General features: G+C 36.9%; 1 protein-coding gene across 6 annotated transcripts in view; it reads left to right on the forward strand.

The window, feature by feature from the left end:
- The window catches only part of 5-HT2A (5-hydroxytryptamine receptor 2A), a 300,397-nt gene that overhangs the window by 88,376 nt on the left and 191,120 nt on the right, over positions 1–20,901 (forward strand). For 5 of the 6 annotated variants that reach the window (XR_010952932.1, XM_067783074.1, XM_067783099.1 and 2 more), the window contains exon 3: positions 2,793–4,501. Coding sequence is in view for 5 of the 6 variants with exons in the window: in XM_067783074.1 (XP_067639175.1) it covers positions 2,938–4,501 (1,564 nt within the window). In the remaining variant the exon portion in view is untranslated. Of the gene's footprint in view, positions 1–2,789; positions 4,502–20,901 lie in introns of all 6 variants that reach the window. The other variant, XM_067783084.1, reaches the window with a different exon arrangement.

Here is a 20,901-nt window from a genome sequence, read left to right on the forward strand (position 1 = left end):
AAGACACATGCTTGAAACATTGAAATGGCTAAATATTGAGCAAAAACTGATGCTCAATACACTAATAATGATTTTTAAAATTAAACAGAACAGGGCGCCGATGTATTTAACAAGTTGCATTCACTATGTTAGAGATACACACCAATATGCTGTGCGGAATGCGAATGACTTTCGACTAGGATTACTGCGGACTACTGCAGCCCAAAACACATTATTATATAAGGGCCTTAACATATTTAACTCGTTATCTGATTATATCAAACGAGAGAATAATATTATGAATTTTAAACGGCTATGTATAGATCTTATTCGAGGCTAAAATACTTTTTATTACTTTTAACTTTTTATTACTTAATATAGATATATATATATATCATACACGTCTGTGAATTGAAAATGAATTTGTGATATTTAAAATTTATTGTGAAATAAAAAAATATGTAAACATATTAATAATAAATATCAATCTATCTATCTATCTATCTGAAGTCACTTTATCTTGGTATAAAATACGGCCGAAATCCGACTATGACCACGCCCACTTTTCCGATATCGAAAATTACGAAAAATGAAAAAAATGCCATAATTCTATACCAAATACGAAAAAAGTGATGAAACATGGTAATTGGATTGGTTTATTGACGCAAAATATAATTTTAGAAAAAACTTTGTAAAATGGGTGTGACACCTACCATATTAAGTAGAAGAAAATGAAAAAGTTCTGCAGGGCGAAATCAAAAGCCCTTTGAATCTTGGCAGGAATACAGTTCGTGGTATGACATATATAAATAAATTAGCGGTACCCGACAGATGATATTCTAGGTCACCCTGGTCCACATTTTGGTCGATATCTCGAAAACGCCATCACATATACAACTAAGGGCCACTCCCTTTTAAAACCCTCATTAATACCTTTAATTTGATACCCATATCGTACAAACACATTCTAGATTCACCCCTGGTCCACCTTTATGGCGATATCCTGAAATTAAGTCCACCTATAGAACTATAGCGCACTCCCTTTAAAAAATACTACTTAGTACCTTCCATTTGAAACTCATGTCATAAAAACACATTCCAGGGTTACCCAAGGTTCATTTTGCTAAATGGTGATTTTCCCTTATTTTGTCTCCAAAGCTCTCAGCTGAGTATGTAATGTTCAGTTACACCCGAACTTAGTCTCCCTTACTTTGATTGGCTTTCAGCACTACTTTTCTACACTTATATTTGAATGTTAATATATTTTGCTTTTTATTTATTTTTCGCTGTCGACAATTAGTCGTTGAACATTTTTTTGAGCTTTGCCGATTTGGCAAAAATATTTATGTTACTTAATAATTTGAATAGAAAGGAGATGCACGCATTTTTAAAATATTGAATTTGTAAAAGCAGTCACCCGTTTGTCTTCACTTTTAAGTCAGAGAGCAGGAGAGAGAGGTGCTCTTCGGCCACCCTGGAAAGAATGTCCACGTCTCATGCCACCCGCATTGATATTTATTGGGTTTGGCATTTCACTTAAGGTGGGTTTCAGACTAGTCCTGGGGAAAATCTTTATGCCAATTCAGTCTTTATCGATGGAATGTAGCAAAGTAAGGGTTTCCTTTAGGAGAGCGCTGGTTAGATTCTTGAACCCGAAGGGCTCGTTTAATAAAAAGTCTTTGTCTCTCGAACATCTCGAAGGCGATATGCTTTTGTCATATATATAATCGCTTAAGACTGCTTTGCTGATAGCTGCCAGCGTTTGTGAATTGAGGAGAGCACAATTAAATTCCAGTTGGAAGGCAAGTACATTCCGATCAACTCTGGCATGTACCATCAGCTCTACGGACTATCCGCCGTTATTATTTTTTGGGATGATTTAAAATTTTTTCACATAGTTGTTGTTGTTGTTGTTTTAATCACACAGACACTCCCAGAAGGTTTTAGGGAGTGCTATCGATGTTAGTGGCATAATTCATTACCAAAGACGGATAAAGCGATGAAGCTTGGTAGGCTGGTTGGCTTTATGACGAAAAATAGAAAACTACTAAAATTTTGGACAACGGGCGTGGCACCGCCCACTTTTAAAAGAAGGTAATTTAAAAGTTTTGCAAGCTGTAATTTGGCAGTCGTTGAAGATATCATGATGAAATTTGGTAGGCACGTTACTCCTAATTATTATCCCTGGAAGCACTGCGACCTTTGTGTAGATTTATTGTGTATGACCAGCTGTTACTACATTTACACGGTTGCCAAATTGAGAATGTGTTAGTAAACACGAACGCGTAGCAAGCACGAAAGCAAAACCAATTATTTATTTAGTTTGATTTCAATGCTTGAATGGTGAACATGTGTCACACGCACTCTTTGGTACTCTGTTTTAAACGCGCGTGCGACACTTCCTTATTGTACGACTATCAAAATCAAACTAAAAGAGCTGTCGTTGCTTTTGACGAAGTAGCCATTGTGCTCTCGCTTATCGTATACATATATAGTCGCTTAGCAGGTGTTAAGCTCACGCCCACCCTGGATTATTAGCCACTGCATGTGCTTGTAACTTGCGGTCTGCTCATGGAAAATCCTAAAGACATAACTTTAATGACAAAAGTCGTAGCCAACACCAAAGGGCCCAGCCTTTATGCTACATACATGATTTGGCCGATACTAGGGTGTTAGGTGAAAAAAAGTAATATACCTCCAAATTCTTAAAGCCTAGAAAAGTAGTTTTGAATAAACTTAACACTTTATATTTCAATACTTATATAATTATTTGATGCTAATCTTCTTATTACCTTTTTTTCTTTTTTTAGCAGCATGCGCTTCAAATCAACTCTCGATATACAATTTGAGATCTACGAAAATATTATGACAAGTTACGCTACATCATCGCTCACCAAAAAAGGCGACGAAATGACAGCTTAGCAACCACAAAGCAATATCACACAGCTTTGAAATGAAATGGATATGCAACAAATATTTAAAAATGAAAAAAGAAAACCACACACTGACACAAAAACAACAATTCCATACGCGAACACCACCCACACATACACTTGCCGCCTATCAAATACCGCATGGACACAATACTGGGATGCTGACATTCAATGTCAGCCCCAAGCAAATATCAACGAAAATATCAGTAAATTCTATAATGGTGGCAACCTTGCTCAAACGGCAGAAGTTGTGCATAACACAACCGCAACAGGAACGACCGCAACAAATGCAATCAACAATATATTCCCGCCTATCAAAAACACGCTGTCAACAGTTAGCGAAATTTACCGCTGTATGCTTAGTAAATACGAAATGGCGTTGCGCCGAGCGCGTTACAAATGCCGACGAACAATCGACGAGAGTACTAACGTGTCGGCGGAGAGTGCTGCAGAGGTAGAGCATAGTGATAAGCTAATGCTGACAAATGAGACGATCAGTGAAAACGGTCTAGATGGTAGAAATTGTGTTGTGCGTACAGAAGTTGTTGTGGAGCAGGTGCAACAACCGTTAGCCGAATTCAACTTAGCACTTGCGCAACAACAAGAACAACAGCAATATGAGCATAATTCTCTTAGTCATATAGTAAATAGTTTAAGTACAACAAAAGCAACAAATCAAACATGTAACATAGTACAAAGCCGTACGCTCTTTTGTAATGAATCAACTACAGTCGCGAGCATATTTGATAACACGAGCAGCATGCGAGCGCAGCAGTTCAAGTTGGATGCTGCGGCAGCGAACAATGCAACAAATTTAGATTTCAATTCAAGCTTTAGTGATGCTTCACTTTTTGATGATTTCATTTGTTACCTGCGCATACAATACGAACAAATAATTTCTACACTAAAAGCTGCATCAACCGCAATGGCGCACAATGAGCCACATGCTGCCGAAGCGTTACATAGCTCAATACTCCAACGCACAAACTTGAGTGCTGAGTTGCAAAGTAATACAGTGAATGCTGACAAGTTGCTAAATATCTTAAGCAATAATAATAGCAGCAGCAGTAGACTGAGCGCGCGTGGCTGGCTACCACAATTGAGCGTGCAGCAACTTTTGAATGCTACTGTGACCACAACAACAGCAGCAGGAACCAACAACACTTGGCTCTCTAAAGCTTATGATGATGCACTTTGGTCATGGAATTCAATGGATGAGTTCTCAAGTGATGGTAGCGCTATTGGTATGTTAGATGGTGCAAGTAGTTCATTGTTATTGCCCAATAGTGTTACGACGTCCAATCCCCGCTCTAGCTATTCACAGCTATCGCTGTGGGGTCCTCGCAATCTCAGTATTGATCCTTTATTTGACAATAAAATTGCGGAGCAGCGTGATTATGAGTGGATTTTTCTTTGTGTCATATTTTTCATCTTTGCCGGTGGTGTTGGCAATATTCTTGTGTGCTTGGCTGTGGCGCTCGATAAAAAGTTGCAAAATGTTACAAATTATTTTCTCTTCTCGCTGGCGATAGCTGATTTGTTGGTTAGCTTGTTTGTGATGCCACTGGGTGCGATACCAGCGTTTTTGGGTAAGTTTTAGTTTATTTATTTGTATGCTGGGAAATATGTCTCTAATTTAGTGCAAATTCAACTAGAGAATAGTAAAAAATTAATTGGTAAAATCTTTTCAGCTACATATTTTAAAGAAGTGACGAGAGAGTTGGTATTTAAGTCATATACATACATGACGGCTCTGAATGGGAGAGGAGAAAAGAGAGCTTAAATAAAAAGTGGATCGAAAACAAGGAGGCAGAGCAGAGAAAGTGTGAAAAAGAGACAAGAAAAAGGGGCAACTTCTAAATAGCAGCAATTCGTTTTTCTTCTTCTCATTCTTCTTCTTCTTGTATCGATAAAGAGACACCCAAATGATTTTGCGGAGTTCTATTGATATTGAGGATTCTCTGTTGAATATTTATCCAGTACGCTCGCCTGATTGAGAAACGTACGTGATTATTAAATTTTGCTAAATTTGGGGCTACGCCCCTTTCTTAAGAAAATCCAGCGCAAACAAAAAGTTTTAAAGAGACGGAAGGGGGAATGGGGAACCGAAGACTAGTAAGGAAGAAAAAACTAGGGCGGAGAACCGTGAGTGTGATATAAAGTAATGTAAAAGAGAAATAGAAGAGAGTGGGAGGCAAGCGGAAAAAAGGAGAGGGTGGAAGGGAATAATAGGGTAGGAAGGCGGAAAGAAACAGGCCAATGGAGTTAAAATATGAGAGAGGAAACAAGAAAAGAGGAGGAAGAAAGAAAAATAAAAAAGGAGAAGAAACAAGGAAAAAGAAACATGAAGTGAAAAAGAGAAAAAGAAAACGAAAAGAAAAATAAAAAGATGACAAAAAATGTTTAAGGACTACCTTTATATAAATGGACCAAAAAATAGAAGGCAATTTTTCCTTTAATGCAGACATAATCTTGTTGAATTTTGACTAAAAAAACTTTAACAATAGCTGTTGTAAAAGAATTTTGGGATTTAAAATTATAAAGCTAGAGCGCGTGTTTAAATTTTAAATAATCAATTAGTTAATCCCAAGTACATGGTTTGCCTTAAATTGAAAGATTGCGCTCCACCTTAGTAGTTTTAAATCCCTAAATTCTTTTACAAGAGCTATTGCTAAAGTTTTTTTAGTCAAAATTCAACAAGATTATGTCTGTATTAAAGGAAAAATTGCCTTCTACTATTTGGCCCATTTATATAAAGGTAGTCATTAAACATTTTTTATCATTTTTTTATTTTCAATTGTTTAGTATTGCCTACAAAAAGGCAATTGCAACTTTGATTAGTAATTTAAGTAATTCGTAAGTGAAAATTCTTATCTTTAATTATTTGTTCAAAATAGCTACCCGTTCTTTGGCGTTGCTCGGACGTGCTACGTCTATATCTATATTCGGCTTAGGTGACTGTAGAAAGATGTATGTGTGCTACATATAAATCGGTTAATTATTATAGCTGTTCGATGTTCAAGAGGATTCCACCTCGTTTGTCAGCTATTTAATTTTCACAGCTGAAAATCGCGGTGAAATTCGTATATGCCTGAAATTCTAAAAGAATCGTGGTGAATGTCGCGTACGCCTAAAAAAAAAATTTCTCTTTTAAAATAAATTTTCTGTATAAATCGATCCGTGCTCCACCCAGCGGATTTTTTTCACTTGCATTGTAATGTCTCCCTGATCTGAACTATGTTCTAAATATCAAGTATCTAGCTCAACGGGAAGTTACCGAAAAAGACTTCCGTGGGTCAAAAATTCGTATGGAAATGAGGGGACAAACATGAAAGCGACTTAATATTAAGGTAGAAATAACAAGTGAGGAAGGCTAAGTTCGGGTGTAACCGAACATTAAATACTCAGCTGAGAGCTTTGGAGACAAGATAAGGGAAAATCACCAAGTAGGAAAATGAACCTAGGGTAACCCTGGAATGTGTTTGTACGATATGGGAATCAAATGAAAGGTGTTAGTCAGAATTTTAAAAGGGAGTGGGCCTTAGTTCTATAGGTGTACGCCATTTCGAGATCTCGCCAAAAAGGTCGGCCAGGGGCGACTGTAGAATGTGTTTGTACGATATGGGTATCAAATGAAAGGTGTTAGTCAGTATTTTAAAAGGGAGTGGGCCTTATTTCTATAGGTGTACGCCTCTTCGAGATATCGCCATAAAGGTGGGCCAGAGCTGACTCTATAAAGTGTTTGTACGATATGGGTATCAAATTAAAGGTTTTAATGAGGGTGTTAAAGGGAAGTGGCCCTTAGTTTCTAGATATCCACCAAAATTTGGACCAGGGTGATCCATCTGTCCGACCGCTAATTTATTTATATATGTAATACCACGAACAGTATTCCTGCCAAGATTCCAAAGGCTTTTGATTTCGCCCTGCAAAAATTTTTCATTTTCTTCTACTTAATATGGTAGGTGTCACACCCATTTTACAAAGTTTTTTCTAAAGTTATATTTTGCGTCAATAAACCAATCCAATTATGTACCATGTTTCATCCCTTTTTTGGTATTTGGTATAGAATTATGGCATTTTTTTTTTTCATTTTTCGTAATTTTCATTATCGAAAAAGTGGGCGGATTTCGGCCATTTTTTATACCAATACAAAGTGAGTTCAGATAAGTACGTGAACTGAGTTTCGTAAAGATATGTCGATTTTTGCTCAAGTTATCGTGCTAACGGCCAAGCGAAAGGACAGACAGCCCATTGTGTATAAAAATTGGTCGTGGCTTTAACCGCTTTCGCCCATTCTCACAGAAAACATTTACCGTCATAGGATCTATACCCCTACCAAATTTCACAAGGATTGATAAATTTTTGTTCGACTTATGGCATTAAAAGTATTTTAGACCAATTAAATGAAAAAGGGCGGAGCCACGACCATTTTGAAAATTTCTTTAAGTTTTGTATTTCGTTGCACCATATCATTACTGAAGCCAAATGTTGGCATAATTTACTTTTATACTGTAAAGATATTAAATTTTTTGTTAAAATTTGACTTAAAAAAACATTTTTTTTTAAGTGGGCGTATTCTTCATCCGATTTTGCTAATTTTTATTTAGCATATATATAGTAATGGTTACGTAAATAGTAACGTTCCTGCCAAATTTGATCATGATATCTTCAACGACTGCCAAATTACAGCCTGCAAAACTTTTAAATTGCCTTCTTGTAAAAGTGGGCAATTCCACGCCCATTGTCAAATATTTTACTAATTTTCTATTCTGCGTCATAAGGTTAACCCACTTACTAAGTTCCATCGCTTTGTCCGTATTTGGTAAAGAATTATAGCATTTTTTCGCTTTTTTGAAATTTTCGATATCTAAAAAGTGGGCGTGGTTATAGTCCAATATCGCTCATTTTAAATAGCGATCTGAGATGAGTGCCCAGGAACCTACATACCAAATTTCATCAAAATAACTCAAAATTTACACAAGTTATCATGTTAACGGACAGGCGGAAGGACGGACGGACGGACGAATTTTTTTTCGATACTGATGATTTTGATATATGGAAGTCTATATCTATCTCGATTCCTTTATACCTGTACAAGCAACTGTTATCCAACAAAAAGTTAATATACTCTGTGTGCAAAGCACGCTGAGTATGAAAACAAAGAAATAATCAAAAACAAAAAATAAAAGGAAAGGTAGAATAAAAATATAAAAAGGAAAAGAAGAACGAAAATTAAAATAAAAGGCAAAAGAACGAAAAAGAAAAACAAGAAAATAAAAGAAGGCCAAAAAAGAAAACTCAAAGAAAAAACAAGAGCAAAAGCAGCGTATGTTGTAAGGAAGGCCCAAGAGCAAAGATACGACTAAGATGAGATCTCGGGAAAGGGGAAAGAAATGGAGGAAATAGTTGGAATGAACAGAGAAAGGATGAAAAGTCAAAACAATTGGAAGGTAGAGCTGTGAGCGAGACAAAAAGAAAGCGTAGGAAATGGAAAGGAGGAAAAGAAAGGGAGCAATAACAACAACAGTATGTGGTACATATGGCAATTGCCTTTTAAATGCCGGTAATTGCAAGTGGAATCTTATCTTACGCAGCCTCTTGGCTTTGTTGTTGTTGTAGCCGCTTGGCGTCAAAGCAGTCTTTGGCATAGTCCAGAAGATTGTTGCAGCATACGTGAAGACTGCTCTTAAGATCGTTGGGGTGTCTTTTTAATTATGTCAAGGTCGTTTAGCATTTGCTAAATTAATCAGCTTTCATTGAGTTGCCATCAATTATCAATCTATAGCTTTTGCCTCATCTGATTAGCACCACCACCTTTAACCTTCGGTTGGGTACGCTCACCATACGTCACCTAATAACGGGTTTTAGATTAAAAGTACGTGAGCCACTTCGTAGACTGCTTCACGTGGTCAAACTTTATTTTCTTTCGTGGCTGACAATACTAAAATATCCATGTAGATGTTTGGATCTTATTAAGTGCGATCGTCCAGCATGCTTAAGCCCCACCTATTGCCTAGGTTATGACTACAAGGCTATCTTAATTGCTGCTAATATAATCTGATACTACATATGACCCTTATTTTTAGTAAAGTCAGGTCAATCTACCACCTTCCGATGAAATATGTCACAGACTGCCTCAAAGACTACCCTGGCATTAGGGTCAGCGAGCAAGATTTTGATGTTATCACGTCGGTAATGAACAATTCGATATTATAAGTACTTATTTTGTTTTATTGATTTTCCGATAGGGTGGATAAATGATGTATAGGAGAACGATTTTCCGTCATCCCTTGTCAAATTTGGAAAATCAACACTGATGATGCCACAACGCCAATCTCGGTTTGTCTCGAAACCAAATTTGACAAGGGATGACGGAAAATCGTTCCAATATACATCATATTGTAACGAATTTACTTGCAAATCCTCTTATTTGCAATCCTCTGCTAAGTTCGAATCACTAAACTGTTGAATAAATAATTCCAATTTGTATTAATGCAAAATGGCCTTTATTAAAGTACTTCACAATAACACTCAAACTGTGCAACGAATAGCTTGCTTAATAACCAAACTGATTGATAGCTCAAATGAAACTCTACTATTCAAAATAATACTGCTCTTGCTCGCTAGATAGCGTCTTAGTCGAAACTGCTTGACAACTCAAATCAAACTGAATTTTAGCGCCTCTACAATTGCCGCCTTGTATACTCTTTGATTTCAACCTTCGAATCTTCTAGGCGCTTCCAGAATCTACTAGTCCAGCAGCTCTCAAACTTCTCAGCTGTAACTACAATTGCACAATTTTATAGTTTTTCTCATTGCATACTTATAGGAGTATCTCAGATATATGCATGTGTTTGTGCATTGACTCTCCGCTGCTCGTATACGTACATGGTACATATGTGTAGACGCAATTATTGTTTCGTTTATGTAGATACATAATGATTGAATTATTGATGTGAATTCGCGTCACTGCTTAGCATTGGCTTAGAGGTAGCAGCACCCCTTAGTTTTGCTAATATTCGTAACAATATTAAAAGTAGTGAGACCCTCCTTTTTCAACTGCACTCTTTTTACTATAGGTAACATATTTATTCAAGGTCACATAATTTTGTTACATCATCCTCTTTCATACAATACATGTGAAATATTCATTTAGCCTACACTTTTCAAAAGCTCATACACGCATTCAAGCAAACAAAATAACAGAAAAGCAACAGTGCCCAAGAGAAATCCTTACACTCAAATTCATTCATAAATATTTCATGATTTGTAATCTGACAAACGGTACACCAATACGCATACATAACAGAAATAAATATATCACACGCACTTTGCTAAAAACGTAAATTGTACGGTAATACTGCCGAAAAAAAATAAAATTTTTTTACACAATCTCGTATGTACATTAGACTGGATATATTTTGTATGAAAAAAAATAAAAGTTTATGAAAAGGCGGTACCGCCCCCCCCCCCTTCCTTATTCTTTGTAAATAGGTAATTAATTTCCAACTCTTGGGCAGATAACTTAAAGTTAAAGCGTGGCACATTTCCATTGGAAATGCCCAGAATCGGGTGTTTTGTTATTTTCGAGACCCATGCCCGACAAAACCTTATAAAAAGTTGTTAATACGCTATTTCTTTTCTAAAGTATATTTATAACAATTAAATGAATGGCAACAATTTTTGGAAATGGGCGAGGCACCGCCTCTTATTTGATAATGCATTGGATACCATTTCTGGTGCCATAACTCGATGACCGATTGACGTAACCTCTTTCGACCAATGATGAAGAATTGTTCTACTGTGAAGAAACTTTTTACACCTATTTCCTTCATAAAGAGGAATACTTCATATAGAAGACTCTAAATTATTAAAGAAACACCCCTCTTTCGATGATACTTAGGTCCAAAAACTGAACTAAAAGAACTGCATGATAGATCTCTAGCTGGGTATATGATGTTCGTTTACATCCGAATTAAGACTTCGTTTATTCGGGAACCAGCATTAACACTAACAACAACACCAGCTCTGGAATCCAGCGGAGAATCACTCTCGCCAATAAATGCTACTTTGAACTAGGTAGGCAATTGAAAGTAAACTCCACTCTCCGAAAACGAAAATCATGCTCTACAAGTCACTTATCGTACCCGTTCTGCTATATAGTGCATAAGCATGGACCATGACAACATCAGATGGGCTGTACGAGTTTTACGCAGACAGCATAGTACCGCGAATTAAAACGCAGTGGCTACGCTGGCTAGGCCATGTTATGTGATTTAAAGATGACGCTCCCACTAAGCAAGTATTGTTATTGGAACCCGCCTATGAAAGCAGAGGAAGAGGGCGGCCCCCACTCCGCTGGAAATACCAGGTGGAAAACGATTTAATCTCCATTGGTGTGACAAATTGGCGCCAGTTGGCACACCTTGTTTGACGGACATAACCGATTAAGCGGTTAACCGCCAATTAATTAGAAGTAGAGGGCTGTCGTAGAGATAATTTTTTAGAAATATTCATATTTATCACAAATAATGATATAGATTTCTTCACAATAGTTCAGTTGTGCTTCCAGTAGTGGCTATCGCAGGATAATGAATCGCAGAAAAAAAAAAAGGGGGGGGGGGGGGGGGGGGGGAATGCTTATTTGAAAATAGTATCATTTTCTTTTTATAGATACACTATAAGTAAAACAGCGTAATACAACTTTTTATAAGATTTTGTCGGGCATTATTCCCGAAAATTCAAAACGGTTTTAGGCATTTTCAGTGGGAATGTGCCACGCCTTAAGCTGGTCTAATCTGCCTAGGAGTTTTGATATTTATTACTTACATACAAAGGAATAATGTGAAGAGGCGGTACAGTCTTTTTGCGGAAAACACATTTTTAAGACCACTCTAATGTACATATATGCAATCCCACACATGAAATTGAAATGCAATCAATTAAACAAAAATCCAAGTATTTGTGAAAAATATTCATGGTATGTGCGAAAAATAGGCGGCCGCCGTGGTGTGATGGTAGCGTGCTCCGCCATCCACACCGACGATTCTGGGTTCACGCCCCGGGCAAAGCAAAATCAAAATTGTAGAAACAAGTTTTTTCAATTGGAAGAAAGTTGCTCTAAGCGGGCACGCCCCTCGGCAGTGTTTGGCAAGCACTTTGAGTGTATTTCTGCCATGAAAAGCTCTCAGTAAAAACTCATATGCCTTGCAGATGACGTTCAGAGTCGGCATAAAACAAGTAGGTCCCGTCCCGCCAATTTGTAGGAAAAAATCAAGAGGAGCACGACACAAATTAGAAGAGAAGCTCGGCCTAAAATCTCTTCGGAGGTTATCGCACCTTACATTTATTTATTTTTTTTTTTTTTTTATGTGCGAAAAATAACTGAAGTGCATTCACGTATGAAGAATTTATATGGATGTCACATTGCCATTAGCACAAATGAAACATGATATCCATGTGTTGACTCAATTTATTTTACAACATTCACATTCATAGTACTGACTCTATGTCAATATTATTTGCATTTCCATTTGCATTTTATGTTGGTACAAAAAGCATTTTTTGTTGCTGCTGCTGCTGTGGCCAAATTATATAAGCAAGTCTTTATCAGCATGAGCCCAGATATTTCATATAATAGCGGTGGCCATTTCAGTGAATACCCTGCAGCGAATATAGCACGCAGTCATGAAAGGTGATTATGAAAAACCTGAGTTCAAGTCCCCGGCAGGCAAGCGGGGCAATCTGCTTTGCAGCTGTCCTTCGAAGTGCACAACACATGTATGCCCTGTTCTACCGATTGGTATATTTACTAACTCAGAAAATGACTCCCTATCCGTGTTGTTACTATAGATGTCTTTACGTGGTTGCCACCCATTTAAAAAAATTTTTTTTTCAATAAAACAATATTAAAAAAAATTTTTTTCAAGTAGGCTTACCAACTGGGGTTGTTAACTTACTTTATCTAAATATATAAAAATCACGTGTCACTATGTTTAACCGCGATGGACTCCTAAACTACTAAACCGATTTTGAATTTGTTTTGCACCCCGTGTGTAGTTTGATCTAACTTGAAATATAGGATAGGTTATATCTCAGTTTATAGTGACAATATTATTTTATTGCAATTTCTTTATTTGTTTATATGTAATAATAAAATGTTACGTATAAGCACCGACACTCACATTTTCAGGGGTGCGGATATACATCCGTGTAATTGGTTGGTGTTTAATTAAACAACCTGCTTATCAATAAAGAATATTATAGCGAATGATATCAAGTATAGCACATCACCAGGCCCGCAGAGAGGGTGAGGGTTTCTGAGGGTGACCGCGATTTAGAGGTACCATAACATTCTTTTTAATTCAGGACAGTCTTTACTTGTTCCATGTGCAATTTTTAAGCCGAATTTCAAAAGCAACGAAACCCTGCATTTCGTTTTAATATTATAGTGAAATGTGAAATAAAAATCTATATAAATGAAAAGAAAGGCTAAAATGTGTGTTAGTTTGTCGCCGGTGTTTGAAGAGATGCGTCGGTCGATTTTGTTCAAACTTTCACACAAGTTGCGTAAACCTCACACGGTGGTTGTTACATAGGCTCGGTTGCGATCGACGTACAGGGTCTCGAGATATAGGCCGAAATGTGGACCCGAGTACTCCTAGAATGTGTTTATAGAATATGGATAACAAATGAAAGCTGTTTATGAGTGCTTTAGTAGAGGGTAATTTTCATACCCCTGGGTGACTAGGGTCTCGAGATATAGGCCAAAACGTGGGCCAGTGAATGCCTAGACAGTGTTTATATAATATGGATATCAAATGAAAGCTGTTGAGGAGTGCTTTAGTACAGAGTAATATATTATCCAGAGACGGACTGTGACTGGGATTAGGACTGTGACTGGGACTGAGACTCGGAGTGGGACTGGGACTGGAATAAAATACATACCACCCTCTGGGATAGGCAATAAGGGATTCAGAAGAGTGAGAAGAAATTGAGAGAAGAGAAAAGAGAGAAAGAGATATACGAAGCGAAAAACCTCCGTCTTTTGAGTAATGAATGAGTAAAATGATCAGGAAAATATGAAGAGGGGGGAGGGCAGAGTCAGACGGAAAAAGCTTAAAAAAAAATAAATGTAAGGCGCGATAACCTCCGAAGAGATCTAAGGCCGAGCTTCTCTTCCAATTTGCGTCGTGCTACTCTTGATTTTTCCCTACAAATTGGCCGGACGGGACCTACATGTTTTATGCCGACTCCGAGCAGCATCTGCGAGGCAGATGAGTTTTCACTGAGAGCTTTTCATGGCAGAAATACAATCGGAGCGCTTGCCAGACACTGCCGAGGGGCGACCCCGCTTAGAAAAATTTTCTTCTAATTGAAAAATCTTATTTCTAAAATTTTTGATGTTGCTTTGCCCGGGAGTTGAACCCAGGGCATACGGCGTGATAGGCGGAGCACGCTACCATCACACCACGGTGGCCGCCGGAAAAAGCTTATTAAAATGTATTTAGATAGGCCAAATTTAGGTCAGGACAACGTCTGCCGGGTCTTCTAGTTATAGATATATATTCCTTCAATTTGGGTGAAATTAAGTACTTAGGTAGTGAATTACATTCTAAGACCTTCTCCCCAGATGTTGCCATTAAGCATAAATTTGCGAGATTACCACATACTTCAATTTTATATTTAAGTTATACGATACACGCAAATGACACCCACACCAAACAAAATATATTTCACACAGTCTTTTTATAGGAACATTTTTAATAAGGGTTGCCATCAAACTGGGGATGCCACCTAACTTGATTATATATACTCATTTTTACATTAATTTCTATCACGGAAACGGTCCAACTGGACGAAATTCGGTAATTGAAATTTCAATATTTATTACTGGCGTATGCTGCTGGCTTGATATCTTCGGACTGAAAACTCACGCCGTAAGTTCTGCTTGCTCCAAGGTAGAATGAGAAGCGTAAAATATAGGTTTGATGGTGCGTGAGGACAAAATGAAGTATTTTCGGCCATCAAGCAAAGCGTTGGCGTATTTACACTGTGGCAAACACGCCACTTTTGCAAGCCATAATTTCGAAATAAGAAAAGACTTTGTTTATTTGGGAACTCGTATAAACCCAAACAACATTAGCTTTGAAATCCAGCGAAAAATCACTCTTGCAGTTAATCCTACTTTGGACTATGTTGTTAGCTTTGGACTATTAATAATAAGAATGAGCTTTACGAGCTTTACGCAGACATCAACATAGTCCAGCGGTCCGGAACCCGCCTAGAAGCAGAAGAAGAAGGTGGCTTCCACTACGTTGGACGGACCAGGTGAAAAACCTCTTAAATTTACTCGTTGTGACCAATGGGCGCCAGCTAAACCAGCGAAGAAGCGACTTGTTGAACGGTTATAACTGTTTAAACGGTTAAGCGCCAACTAAGTAAGTATTCAAGTAATATGAAAAGAGGAAATGGTGGGAATGTGTTTCTCTGGACACAAGTTTAGTCTTCCTGCATTGAAAGAGCCAGTGAACCCTTTAAAGGAACTCAGTAAGCGTAACTGATCAATCACAACATTTCAGACATAAATAAATATAAATAAATTTTCAATTCTAGAACCACTAAATATTTTAGTACTAAATTTTAGAACAGTGTACTGTATTTTCAATTAAAACTACCACTAAATCTGCCAAGCATAGTTGGGCACCATTAAAAATTAATGCATTGTGCCCAAATATGAGAGTTAATCGGATCTTTGCCATATCTGGAGTGTATCATAGAATAGGATCACTTTTGCTTATACGCCTTCTATTAGCGTTCGAATCTCTGAACTGTCGAATAAATAACTCAACTATTCAGTTCATAAAACGTTCTTTATGAAGACAACTTTGGGAGTAGTATTTCAATTATCGCGTACTTCCCTAAAGCTTGTTTAAATCAAACTGATTCCTTATTCCTCAGCTTGCGCTGCTTTTATACTCTCTTTTGCCTCGTTCACATATTTCTCCTAAGGTCTATACTCTTCACGAACATGCCTTTTGGAACAGTTGTATCTCTACTTGGTTATTTAGCTATATGCGTGTGTATGTGTGAGTAACAACTTCTGCTCTTAGCTGATGTTAACGTGATGTGTGATTGTTTCTCTTTCTTCCTCACTCGTATCTGCTAAATACATATATATGTATGTAAAAAATCGCTCTGCTTCAAGCTGCTGGTTATATGTGTATGTGTGACTTCTTACTTTGATGTTTTCATGTACATAAATTTGGCTAATTGCTTTAATGTGTATGTCTACATAAGTGTGGCTGTTTGCTTTATTGGTGTTGTGCATTTATTTAATAGCAGCATGGTGATGTATAGTACTGCTAATATTCGCCAAAGTAATAAAACTGCAAGAATTCTTGAATAATCACAATGTATTGATCAACTAACACATAACATCGTTAGAAAACATATTGGAGAAGAGTTGCAGGATAATGATCCACGCGTATCGTGTACCTATCGGTCAGTACCAGGGTTGGTACAACGTTCCGGCTGTTACGGAAATTGGTGCTGTGATTATAGGCGCTGCTCCTATTGTTCCACGAAAACATGATGACACTCTGGCTTGTTTTGCTGACATGCTTCGTATTCATAATGCCTTATAATGTACTTTAATATTCTGGATTACAAGAAAGATGTCCGTATAAAGTTAGATATCTTTGCAACAAAACAAACAAAAATTATAAGTATCCCATCTGGACCACGCGCCACTTCAAATAACGATTTCATTACTTTAAAAAAAGAATTGCCAACGCCATTGCTAAACAATACAGTCGAAATTTTCTCAATGTTTGTACTTATAAAAAATGCCAGAAAAAGACTAAACGAGTGAAATTTCACAACCATGTGTAATCGACTGTAATAATGTCTTTTTAATATGTAATTTAAGCACTTCGTTTAAAGCTTAATCTAATATTAATCCGGAATGTAGACGATTTAATGTTGCGAAGTCAATGCAGTAATAATACCAAAATGACAAAAACTGTTCCAATTTAAAACTTGTAACAAACACAATCATGCATTCATGGACATTAGTTTGGGTCGGATAAATTTTTGGAAAAGTATGATTCTAAATCTTAAACTCATCTTGAGAAGATCTAAGCACAATATTTAATATTGGAAACATCGACTTTGCCAAAATGACTTTAGAGCTCTTGACGTATTATTGAGCTACAAAACTAAAGTATTGTGACGAATATTAGCAACACTAAGGGGTACTATCATCACTAAGCCGATACTAAGCAGTCACTTTTATCTACATAAACAAATCAATCATTATGCCTACACATATGTACATACAGCAGCGGAGAGATACTCACAAAAGTATGCAATCATCAGGAGAGTAGTTCTCACATAAATACATGCATATTTCTGAGATACTCACAAAAGTATGCAATCTTAAGCGAACCAGTAAATTCTTGAAGGAGAAACGCCTAAAAATATGCGAACGAGGAAACTGAAGACCATAAAAGCAGCACCAGTTGAGGCGCGAGCAAACAGTTTGATTTAAGCACGCTATCGGTTGCGAAGTATAAGGTTATTGTGAAGTATTTTCAAAGTAGTCTAATAAAGACCATTTTGCATTATTGAATATTGGAGTTATTTATTCAACAGTTTAGCTATACGAACGTTAGTAGAAGATTGCAAATAAGCGGAGTTTCCCTAAATTTGTTACAATATGATATATTTATCAAATTCGGAATTAGTATGTGTTGATGTATAAGGACCGTTCGATAGATTTTTGGGCAAACTTCTACCTTTTTTTCTTAAGAGCACCGATCCAGCCTTATACACATACTTTGCTTTGTTGATAATAAGGTAAACAAACTTTTGCATCAAAAATAAAGGGAAATGGAAACTAAACTCTAAAACTCATTCAATGATTTTGCAGTTTCTTTTTGATCGCGATATTTACTTTTTACTGTTTTACTAACAGTTAGCTCCATTAAATACATGATTGCATGTATGCATTAAAATGTTTCTCGTCCGGGTCTAATAGCAATTTTGACATTATTCAAAAGAATGAATGAATTATTGTAAAGTCAAGCAATAGAGTTTCTCACAACTAAGAGTTTTAACCCCCTCTGGACTTTAGGGAATGATTAAAGCAGCAATCTTTCAGAAACTAGGGCAAGATCGGTAATCGAGTGTCCAGGCGGATATATCTCACCATTTGCTTCCTCAGGTCATCTTCAAAAAGTCCTACCCTATCCTGAATATTTGAATAGGATCATTCGGGGATGAGCAGCAACGTTTATGTTTAGGATTATGAATACTTTTATGGTTACGGTTATGGTTACGCTTGTGATTATGGTTACGATTTTGGTTTCAGTTATTGTTACGATTAGGCTTTCGGTTATAGTTGCAAATAGGGTCATGATTTTGGCAATGATTATGGATATGGTTATGGGAAAGGTTACGGTTACGGTTATGGTAACGGGCGTGATTTCTGTTTTGGTAAAGGTTTTTGTAACGGTTATGGTTATGGCTATAGCAACTGCTATGGTTATTTATGGTACAGTAATGGTTACAGTTATGATTTTATTATAAGTTGCAGCTATTTTTTATGATTATGGTTGTGGTGCCGCTTATGGTTACAGTTTTTGTTACGTTTATTGTTAGTATTTCGGTTACGGTTAAAATTATGTTTGAGAAATGGGATCTACTTGTTTTATGCCGACTCCGAGCGGCATCTGCAAAGCGATTAAATTTTCGTTATGGCAGAAATACATTCAGTGTCTGACAAGTGAAGAAATATGTCGACTTAAATTTCCAACAGATGGCTCTCTTAGCGAGTTATTTCACGAAGTCTTGTATATGATTAGGCTTGTACAATATTCGGAGAATTTGTTGGTAACAGTAATTAAATTATGTATTTTTGTTGGACAAATCATAGCTAGATTCATCCGATAAGTTTTATTAGGACCTAGAATATGCTGATCCGTAAATAAACAGATCCTATAGCCACTGTAGTGCAGAAGTAGTAGCCGTGACAAAAGCAGTTGAAACATTTGGGGAAATAGCTTAAACAGCAGCCGCGTCAATTTCTGCATTGACAGCCAAACAACAACTGAGGCAATAACCTCTCCTAGTACAACATATAAATGTGGGTAAGAGTTTAAGTAACCCCTAGGAAGAAACAGCTAAGGGATAATTATACATATATCTAAACTTGGTGCCAGGCGTGGCCACTGACTTCTCATGTCACATGTTGCTAAATAAGGCCTCGTCAATGATAACAGATGTAGGAAGTGCGGGTTGCAGGAGAAAACGATAGAGCATGTGCTCGTATCCTCAGCTAGGCAGGCTTGAGCTTTAACTATTAGAAGTGGCGCTATAAGATCCATAAGCTGCAAGTAACATTGGCCCAAGAAAGCTTCTAGTATTTGCCAAGAAGACGGAGTTGTCTTATAACATATGTCTTTGTATTTGATAACGTTTTCCAATTTGTTGGAGTTAAGTAGGCTATTTGACCTATTTTGGTTTTCAGTGCAAATAAAACAATTTTACTTCACTGTCGCAGCTCGACGTTTCGCTAGCCACCCTAGCATCTTCAGGAGCGAGATCTATATTCAACAACAAAGTCATTATACATATTTTGCATTACGTTTTGAATTTTAACAATTAAACATTGAGTTACATATGACAAAAATAAAAACTAAAAAACTTACATTATTTGTTTATATTATTGACTAAAAAATTAACTAATTATTGGTACCGCGCGCATTGGGTATCATTGTCATACTAAAGTGCTTATAGGCATAGTAGGTACACAGAGGCAATGCCAGCTGTGTCTTCCTTTTTATTGACTGTGTTTTCCCTTTGTTGTAATATTCGTAAGCTTTCCAAAGTGTATCTCGCTCTCCCTCGTTTGTTTTTGTCCAATATTTTTGTGTTTGTCAGATCAGCTGTGTGTCCACTGGTTGTTGTGGGTTTTGATAATGCGGTGTTGCTTTTTTTTGCTGTATGTCGGCTTGGTGCTCTGCTAGTCGTACTTTCAGTGACCTTCGGGTCGTGCCGATGTATAGCGTATTACATTCCTCGTTCTCTTTTCCTTTGCAGGTTATTTGGTATATGACGTTGCTTTGTTGTAGGGGTTCGATGGGGCTTTTTGTTTGTGTGAAGATATTGGATAGAGTTTGGTACGATTTATATACGAGACCAATGTTTTCTTTGTTTTTTTAAATATTTTTGCGAATGTGTTCGTTCTGCGAACTTGTGGTGAAACATAGAGTCACTCTATCTATATGAGAGACCAGTTGAAGTCAACCGAACTTCCAAATATGTGTAAAAAGTCTCAACTTGACATTAATATATGTGCAACTATTCCCAATAAGGACGTATCCGACATTGTGGGAATATATTTTGCTTTGTTCGAGAATTTGGTCATTCATTTCTATGCGTTTATATTTGGTTTGTTTACAAAACAAAATAAAAGTGTCGCCAAATTGAATCGTAACGACTTTTTAGGGCGAATTTTTATTTCAAATTTGAATGTGAGTGGGTGTAACCAATTGTTCAGCTTGCGGTCTTTACTTCCTGCTGGCACTTTCATGTTTTGCTTTGTGACATTTGCAGTTGAATAGAGTTTTCTTGGAAAAACACAACCAAATCAAATCAAATCATGTAATAAAATTCAAATAGCAATCAATAAAATTTCAATTACTTATCGAATCGCCATATAATTGTTCTCGCGTCGTAAAATAAACATTTTCGTTGGTTGCCAGATAAATATTAAAAGAATTCAGTGGCTAAATGCAGGGGAATAAAATTATTATTATTATGATAAAACTAATTTAAAAGTACTTGTAGCAATATTCTGGCATTGAGCCAGAAGTTGTTTGTTAAAGTAGTCAAATCTTCATGTTCTTATGAATCTGTCACAGCGGCTGATAATCCCGAGTAAGTCGAAGCGACAGTGACGAATAAGGCACTCTGAAATAGT

Source organism: Eurosta solidaginis, chromosome 1 (assembly GCF_040869045.1).
Source record: "Eurosta solidaginis isolate ZX-2024a chromosome 1, ASM4086904v1, whole genome shotgun sequence".
Classification (NCBI taxonomy): domain Eukaryota; kingdom Metazoa; phylum Arthropoda; class Insecta; order Diptera; family Tephritidae; genus Eurosta; species Eurosta solidaginis.